Below are 9,961 nucleotides of genomic sequence, written 5' to 3' on the forward strand. Positions count from 1 at the left end.
GTTTGGATGTAACATAGGGTATGGATGGGGAGTGTTTGGGTAGATTTATGTGGATGCGTGTTTGTTTGGATGTCTCCAAGTCGTTACGGTGAGGAAAAAGGTGATTCTACCTTCTGGAAACATAGAGTTAGTAGATTTCCGATACGAACAATTGCCAGAATTTTGTTTTGTGTGCGACAGAGTGGGTCATGTGTTCAAGGTGTGTTCTTTTGTCGACCAGGCAGCCAAGCAAGCCAGCAAAAAGCCTAATGGGACATGGTTACAGGCCACCAATGATTTTATCACTACAAGGGCAAGCAGTCCTAAGCGATCCAACTGTGGTGGTATGAGTAGACATGTATACGAATATCTGTGTATGTGTGTGCACTGGGACCTAGGAATTTTTTAGCGAAGATGCAATTTTGAAAGGCTAAAAACTCTTTGTGGATTGAACATCTAAGGTTTTTTTTTACCTAAATTGACCTTAGGTCCCTTCATGCAGTCATATAATACATTAAAAATTATTTTATATAAAAATATTGAATAAGTATGAAAAATGATTTTTTGGAATAATCATTTTCACAAGATAATTTTGGCGGCTTTTATTCCTTACACATCAAATAAGAAAACTTAATTTTATGGAATTTTAGTATGAAGTATATATTGACTTAATGAGCCATCATTTTTATCCTAAATCGTATTTTGCACTAAAACAGATTTTTTCATATTTTGAGTTGGTGGGAATTTGATTTTCTTGTATTTTTATTTGAATCCAAATGGGGAGTACTTCCTTATTTACATTGTAAACTTAAGTAAATGGAGTAATATAAAAATCAATGAAAGTAAAAGAACAAAGACATTTACTTAAATGTTGAAAATGAAAATAAGGTAATCTGTACATCAGCTGAGCAAAGGGGCAATTTGAAGCCTTAATAGGTCCGTCACTGCGTGTGTGTAGAAGATTACCATAATCTTTTATGGGAACACAAAAGAAAAATAGAAGACATTATTTTAAAAATATAATAGAATGGAATGTCATACCATAGTTATTTGGTATATCATCGATTCGATTGAATATAGATGTCATCCTTCTAATCTTAAAGGTTCGTTTGCATTTATACAAAGAACATGACCTCTCCACAAAAAAACCCTAGCCCCCTTTCTCCCATAAAACACTCTTAGAGCCTTTTCCACCTTGAGGGGGGAAGAAGCCATTGTTCTTCCCCCCTCTCCTCTCCTCTCTTCTCTTCCTCTCTTCCTCCTTTCACCTCTTCCCCCATTTTCAAAGACAAAGGGTTTTCCCTTTTTGTCTTAGTTTTGTTATGATATTCATCCAACCATTAGTGGCGGCTGCGGCTCAGCGTCGGATCTTCACCTGCATTTCGGCGTCAGATCTCCACCACCATCTTTTTTGCAATTTCTTTATGTTTGGAATAAGTTGCAGAGACTCTTTGGGTTCTCTGTGTAGTTTTCACCTCTCCTTTTGTGAGAGTTTTTCATCTCTCCATTGTGAGAGATTTTCAACTCTCCTTGGTGAAAATTTTATTTGTATTGTTATGGCTTGGTTTTTTCAAGCTTTATCTCTTTTTTATTATTCTAAGTTTGCAATCTTAGTTGGGATGCCTATGCCAGAGTTTCTTCGATCTTGCCTGATCATTGGTGGAGACATACCTGATTTTCTTAATTTGCTCCGTTATTGTAATGGCCCTTTTGTGACTAGTTTGTATTGGCCATTTGTGACTAGTGGCTTTTTTGGCTAAATTATGAATGCAATCATAGAATTTCTCAAAAAAAAAAAGATGTCATCCTTCTTGGTGGACCAATTAATAAGTCCAAGTAACGCTTTTTCATGATTCTTTTGAACAAAAATCTTCTAAGATTACTGCAATCAAATCAGAAGTCGATACATTTATTTTCTTTGGCGAGTGAATCCACAATACGACTCTCATGCTTGCATATCATCTATTTAAAAATATAAAAATCCAAATTGTTATAACAAACTGCGTACTTATACGATGAAGACAAATATTAAGAGTGCTGCTATTTCCACTCACCTTTCCTATTTTCCCACATACCTTATCTTCCCACCCACCATATAAATTTTAAAAAACACAATCCTATTTTTCCACCCACCAATATTCCTAAAAAACACAATCCAATTTCTAAACGCACCCAGCAACCTCTTTACCCACCTTCCAAACTTTCTGGTCCGCTGACAGAAACTTGTTCATCCTCAGGTTTTCATATTTTTAATTTGTTTAAGAAAAAAAATTAGAGTCCAAGAAATACTGATCTCCCAATGCTTTAAGTAATTGTAAAGATCTTAGAAATTTTGTTCAAAAAGGATTTCCTTACCTTTTCGCCAAAATCGTTGTCTTCAACATCCATTCCCCTATTGTTTTCTTCTTCATAAACAATTTGATTGAATGAATCGAAAAGAGAAGAAAATTCTTTGAGAATTGAGTTCTGCTCATTGAAAAGTCATAAGAGGAATCATGAGCTAGGAGTCATGGCTTTCTTTTGTTTTTTTGTCTTTCTGTCAAACGATAGGGTTACGTAAGAACATAGTCTGAGTTTTTTTTTTTTTTTTTCCTCTTTCTTTTTCCTGAAGTCCTTTTAAGTCATTTTATATAATGAGGTTAAATTTGTCTTTAAAAGTTTAAAGATAAGGTGGGTGGAAACATAAGACAGGTGGGTGGAAATAGCAGCACTCAATATTAATATGGGATAACTTGGTTGTCATAGAAGGTAATGAAATAGAGAATTAATATTTCCAAAAGGATAGAAAGAATAATTCTTTTAGGAAAACCAAAGGTTACACACAAAAGAGGTAATTCCAAAACCCTTGCTTGAAAACCCTAAAGGCACACATGCCTGCTCTCTCTGTGTGGCTCTCACACCACCCCCATTTTCTCCCTAAGAAAATACTCCTATTCCTTTTTAAAATACCCACATCTCCTTGAGACTATTTTTTGACTTGGGCATCGTTGGGCCCAAGACCACCACCACACTGGTGTTTATCCGATTTATTATTCTTGTTTTGCAGGAAATCTTGGAAGAACATTTAAAGTGGAGTGAAGATCTTCCATAAATCTACCTTAATTTCTACTAACATGAGAAGAACTTCCCAAGTGTAAAAATAAAAGTAATTGTATAGTAAAGGCATCATAAATTAGAAAACTAATAAGAAAAAGAATAGAAAACTACCATTGTAGACCATTCCTTTTAAGAATTCATCATAAATAGGTTCAGAATTCTATGCCTGGTATAATAACAATTTGCTATTAAAAAAGAATAGGTTAGTTAGGCCATTAATACATATGTTAAATGATGACGTGGCAAACATGAGTTTCAATTTTTTTGCTGATGTGCAATAAAATATTCATAAAAAAGTATTTATTTTTGAAATAATTTAAAAAAAAGTAAAAAAAAATTAAGTAAAATAATAACATAACATTAAATTGAAAAAAGTCAAAATTAAGCGATGATGATGTTGTAATTCAGCAAGGGGCAATTCCCTCAATACATTTCTCAGGCAAAGTAAAGAGCTCTTTGTATCGGCCTTGGCGTTTTGCTGTAATTATTAAGCTCATGGGTCGTCCTCTGGCTTACACATTTCTCAGATCTCGTCTTCTCCAGAGATGGGCACTTAAGGGTCCTATGAGCTTAATAGATCTAGAGAATAACTACTTCATTGTGAAGTTCCTTTATGAGGAAGATATGAGATACGTGCTCACTGGTGGTGGAGTGGATGTTGTTGAAGCCAAGGAATTTTAGGAAGAATAGCACAAATGATATAGGGAAGGGTGCTGAGCTTAGCAGAGGAATACAAAGGATACTGGTACGAAAGCTATTAGTCCTGTCTTTGGTTCTCGTTTCAATGTGTTAATTGAGGAGGTTGGCAGAGAAGAGGATATGGAGGGATCTACTCCTATTAAGACTAGTGATTCTAGTTCTAAAAAATAGGGTTCTTTTGCAAATACTTATTCTACTAAGGGAAAAAGTGCTGGGGTGAAATTTGCTTCCTCTCGTGACTCTGGCACATGGGTGTTTAAAAAACCTCTCAAGGACATTTCCAATTCCGTGGTAGCTAATTCTAGTGGTGGTGGTGTTAAAAGTGGTTCTGTTTTAAGGAGGCCTTGGAAGAAAGAGCTGGGCCTAAATCTTTCTCTTGTCATGATATTGAACCTGCGAGGCTGCAAGTTAAGGGCTCTGATGTTCAAGATGATGTTCGGGGGAAGTTTTCTTTTAATTTAGGTGGCTCCCTTTTTCCAAAGTTGCCTTTGGGTAAGGGAAGTTTATTTTTTGGTCATGAACCTCCTGATATCAGTGAGATGGGAATTAATGAGGTTGACACTACTACAAAAAAGCAAAAAGACGACGGTAAATCACCGTCATGTATTTGGTTTTTCAATGGTCGTGGAATCCACCGTCATCTTTTCCCTCATAAACCACGACGCTAAATAACCGTCGTTGTTAAACTATACAACGTCATCAAAAAATACAAAACGACGTCTTTGTACTGCAAAAAGATCTAAAAAAAGCAATCGAGGATGATAATAGACGACCAATTCTCTAAAAAGACCGTCGTTAAAAAGGGAAAATATGACACATATTAAGAGAACAAGGCCGCAAGATAGACATACAACGACGACAATAAAAATACGCCGACGTTAAATATAATTTTCACGACAATAAAAAATATGACGTCTTTAAATACATTAGAAGACGACGTTATTGATACCTACTACGTCGCACATATAAACACAACCGTCGTACAATTAATTTTCCACTTCGATTTTTCGATAAAAGATGACGTGGAAATAGTTGTCAGTGTCATTATTTACGACGTATGTCTTTCTATAGTAGACGTTGAAAAACTAAACAACGTCAGTTACAAATATATGAGAGTCGTATTAAAAAATTTATACGTCCTATTTTCAGAAACAAACAACGACGATAAATATTAGACGTTGTTAAATACAACAACGTCGGAAAACAATAAAAACAGACGTGTTTAGTCTGCTAAAGTTCTAGAAAATAGTCGAGGATGAGAATAGACGACCAACTCAAAAAAATCACCGTCGTTAAAAAAGAAAAATATGACACATATTAAAAGAACAAGGCCGCAAGATATACATACAACGACGACAACTAAAATACTACGCCGTTAAATACAATTTACACGACAAGAAAAAATATGACGTCTTTAAATACATGAGAAGACGACGTTATTGAAATCTACAACGTCTCTTATTTACAAAAAACCGTCGTGAAATAAATTTTCCACTTCGATTTTTCTAAAAAAGATGACGTGGAAATAGTTGTCAGTGTCATTATTTACGACGTATACATTTATATAGTCGACGTTGTATTTATATGTATTCATTACTCACGACGCACTTAATAATATAGACGACGTTGAACTTCTAAACAACGTCGGTTCCAAATAAATGAGAGCCGTATTACAGAACATATAGACGGCGTAAATTATGATGGGAGCCGTATTACAAATAACGTCGTTTAATTGTTATTAGACGGCGGTTATAATGAATTTCCGTCGGAATTAATTTCGTTCCTCTTCGTTTATAAAAGAACTTGCGACGTGGAAAATGTATGATGACGTCGTATTTTTTAACGTTCAGATTATATATCTCGTTTTTTAGACGTCGGTATTATGGGATTGGAGTCGTGTTATTTTGAATTACATGGCGGTTCTTTATCCTTCACCGACGTGATATCCTGAATAATTGCTTCACAATAGCGTCGTGGTTCTTCATTGTTACGTTGCTTTAAGACGTCGGTAAATATGCTGAATAACTGATTCACAATAACGTCGTGTTTTATTTGAATGTAGAAAGTGAAGAAATCACATTACAATATATTACAAAATTAATGTCATACACTGCCAATTACATAAGCATCATTCAATCCATATATCTTCACACCCATCTCGAATATTTTGACCGCCTAACTCACCTACCAGTTCATCAAATGTGTCAACATTTGGCATCCCTCTAGTAAATGGCTCACACTCAATTATCACATCACCTAATACTTCATCACCAATAACATCATTATATTCTCTACTAGGCATTGATAACACTACCGACCAACCACGATGCATCGGGTCGTCAACAAAAAATATTTGTTTGACTTGAGAAGCCAAAACAAATTGGTCATTCCTATGTCCAATTTTACTCAAATCTACAAGGGTAAATCCAAGTTCGTCGACTACAAGACCAGAACTATCTATCCAATCACACCTAAAGACTGGGATTGTAAACTTTTGGTAGTCAAGGTCCCAAATTTCTTGAATGACACCATAGAAACCCATATTTGAGAGAATTGGGTTTTTATCCTTGGCACTAGCAACTTGCATGGTATGTGCAAGTAAATAAACTCCACTATTTTGAGTTGTCCGCACATCATCTTGTGCCTTGATATTGAATTTAATACCTTTAATAAGATAGCTCCTATATAATGGCACTGACATGTTTGGACCAGCTGCTAGCCACCTTAAATTTTCTGATACGCCATGATTGTCTTCCTCAAGTTCACTTTGAACCTGCAAATTAATCATATCTTAATTCATCCTAACATATAAATAAGAAGAAAATTAAAAGAGAAATACGTTATTCAACAACATATACCTTGAAGCGTAGCCATTGAATGAAAGTGCTATTGTGCTTATCCTGCAGCCACTTTGTTCTCTTTCTAAATTTTGGATAAGCAGTCTTGATGTGGATCATATGTTGCCTACATGACACGAAAAATTCAAGCATTACGGTCCCAAATATATAAGATAAACATAAGAAATAATTTTAAATGGAAACTTAAAGAATAAAACTCATACGTACTCGATATAAGGTAGGACTTCCTCCGTATTCTCCAAGACATATAGATGTGCTTGATTCAACAGGTCCTGATCAACTACACTCACTGTGCAACCTGATAATGGCTTTGAAACTCCCATCTTTTGGCTTGAAGGCACTCCAACTGTACTAACATCAGATAAATGCTGAGTACAAAACTCTACCGCTTCTTCAGCTATATACCGCTCAGCAATGCAACCTTCGGGACGAGTACGATTCTGAACATACCCCTTCAGCACTTTCATATATCTTTCAAACGGATACATCCACCTAAAATATACTGGCCCACATAGACGAACTTCTCTGACAAGATGTACTACTAGATGAACCATGATATCAAAGAATGAAGGGGGAAAGTACTTCTCAAGCAAACACAGAGTAACTACTACATCTTCTTCCAACTTATCTAGCTTGGAAACATCAACAGTCTTTGCACATATAGCATTGAAGAAGAAGCACAAACGAGTTATTGCATACCTTGCAGGCTTCTCCAAAACAGAACGAATTGCCACAGGGAGCAATTGTTGCATTAAGGTATGACAATCATGTGATTTAAGGCCAAGAAGTCTTGAATCTTGTACAGATACAAGATTTTTAATATTTGAAGAATAACCTTCAGGGACCTTCATACCATAGAAAGAATTGCAAACCTCTCTCTTCTCTGCTCTTGACAAATTCCAAGGCCCAGGAGGCAAACGAGTACGTCTTTCTCCATACTCGGGTTGCAAATCAGTTTTGACCCCCATGTTCAATAAATCTAATCGAGCAGCAATCTCATCTTTATTTTTTCCAGGGATCTCCAGCAATGTACCAATGATACTATCGCAAACATTCTTCTCAATGTGCATAACATCTAGGGCATGCCTCACAAGAAGGTATTTCCAATACTCGAGATCAAAGAATATTGATTTCTTCTTCCAACAAACTCTGTCACCATTTTCAACCATATGCAGCACTTCTTCTCCGGTTAATGGCTCTGGAGGTATGCCATATTCAGGTTTCCCATTAAAAGCTGCACGTTGCCTCCTATATGGATGATTGATTGGTAACCATTTTCTATGCCCAATGTAACAAATTTTGTGGCCATTTTTCAATCTGTGACTAGGTGTATCATCGCCGCATATTGGACAAGCTTTATATCCTTTAACAACACAACCAGATAAGTTTCCATAGGCGGGGAAATCATTAATTGTCCACATTAATGCAGCTCTGAGTGTAAAGTATTCTCCATTATGTGCATCATACACTCCTCTAATCCCAACCCACAAGGATTTTAAATCATCAATCAAAGGCTCCAAGTAGACGTCTATATCATTTCCAGGTTGTTTAGGACCGGAAATCAATAAGGTTAACATCATGAACTTTCGTTTCATGCACAGCCATGGAGGGAGATTATATGTAACTAAGATAACCGGCCAACAACTATATCTGCTACTTAGAGAACTGTGGGGATTGAATCCATCAGATGAAAGAGCCAATCTCAAGTTTCTCGGCTCATTACCAAACTCAGGCCATTTATCATCAAGAAGTTTCCAAGACGAGGAATCCGCCGGATGAGACATCTGACCGTCAATTGATTTTCTAGCAACATGCCACCAAGTCAAACTCTTAGCTGTCTCATGTGATTGAAACATCCTTTTAAACCTTGGAATTGGGGGAAAATACCACACCACCTTCGCTGGCACACCCTCTTTCAAGATTGCATCTTTGCCTTCCTTCCACCTTGAGATACCACAAGTAGGACAATTAGTTGAATCCTCATACTCCTTCCTATACAAGATGCAATCATTGGGGCATGCGTGCATTTTCTCATAACTCAGCCCCAATGCACACAAAGTCTTTTTAGCCTCATACATGGAGGTTGGTATTGTATTTCCTTCTGGAAGCAAATCGCCTTGAAGTATCAATAATTCTGTAAAACAGACATCACTCATCCCATGTTTTGCCTTCAAATTATACAACTTCACTAATGCCGATAACTTCGTGTACTTTCTACAACCAGGGTACACTGGTTGATCTCCATCCCCAATCACATTGGCAAACTCATACGGATCCGAACCAAAATCACCAAAATCATTATCATCCATATCAATTTCTTCAGACACAAAACTGTACCTACTATGGCCATCATCTTCTTCAACATTTCTGCTAGCATTAGTAGTTGCTTCCCAAGGTTCTCCGTGAAATGTCCAATTCTTATAGCTTTGGTCAATTCCATTAAAGTATAAGTGATCCCTTATAATTCCAACCCCAAACAACTTCAAATTAACACATTTAACACATGGACAACGGATATGTGTTGTAGTTAGAAGATTTTCTACAGCAAAGTTCAAAAATGCTTCCACCCCAAACTCATATGCCTTCGATCTTCTATCCGAGTGCATCCATGACTTATCCATCTCCGACACTATAACCTATTATCTATAATAAAGTGAAAATACAGGCAATGACCATCACTATAGCAGATTATACAATGATCTAATCGCAAGTAATAAACAACAGAGACGACGGGTTTTAATAAAAAACAGACGTATTTGGCATATATAGACGACGGATTTTCAACAGACGTCGTCTATTATAAGTAATACAAACGACGGTTTATGAAAAAACCGTCGTGTATAAGTAATACAACGACGGTAGTTTAAAAACACCGTCGTGTAATCGTCGTCGTACGCCTTAAAATTCGTCGTGTCTCAGTTTATTTACAAGAACACAAAACCCATTAAGAACACAACATATATATGAAACCAAGCAAGAAACCAACATATACATGAAACCAAGCATGAAAACAATAAATCCATTCCCAATTCAACATAACATAGGGTGATTAAAAGATACGACAAAATTAAATCCATTCCCAATTCAACATAACAGATAATGTAATCCATGAACCCATTAAACAGAAAATCCATGAACCCATACCTATAAGCATTGGTGCACTTTGCACCTTCTCCAGAGCGGAAAATGACAAGATCAAATAAAGGTGTCCTTTTGCTGGAAATCATTTGGAAGTTGGTGATCTGTGTCTTTTTGTGTTGATTTCCAGCAAAAGTACACCTTTATTTGACCTTGTCATGAACCCATTAAACAGAAAATCCATGAACCCA

General features: G+C 36.3%; 1 protein-coding gene across 1 annotated transcript in view; it reads right to left on the reverse strand.

Moving 5' to 3' along the window:
* Positions 1 to 9,961, reverse strand: part of LOC109947977 (exopolygalacturonase-like) — a 31,275-nt gene that overhangs the window by 6,313 nt on the left and 15,001 nt on the right. The window contains exon 2 of the mRNA XM_020559862.1: positions 3,963 to 4,102. Within this exon, the coding sequence (XP_020415451.1) occupies positions 3,963 to 4,102 (140 nt within the window). The remainder of the gene's footprint in view (positions 1 to 3,962; positions 4,103 to 9,961) is intronic.

Source organism: Prunus persica, chromosome G3 (assembly GCF_000346465.2).
Source record: "Prunus persica cultivar Lovell chromosome G3, Prunus_persica_NCBIv2, whole genome shotgun sequence".
NCBI lineage: Eukaryota > Viridiplantae > Streptophyta > Magnoliopsida > Rosales > Rosaceae > Prunus > Prunus persica.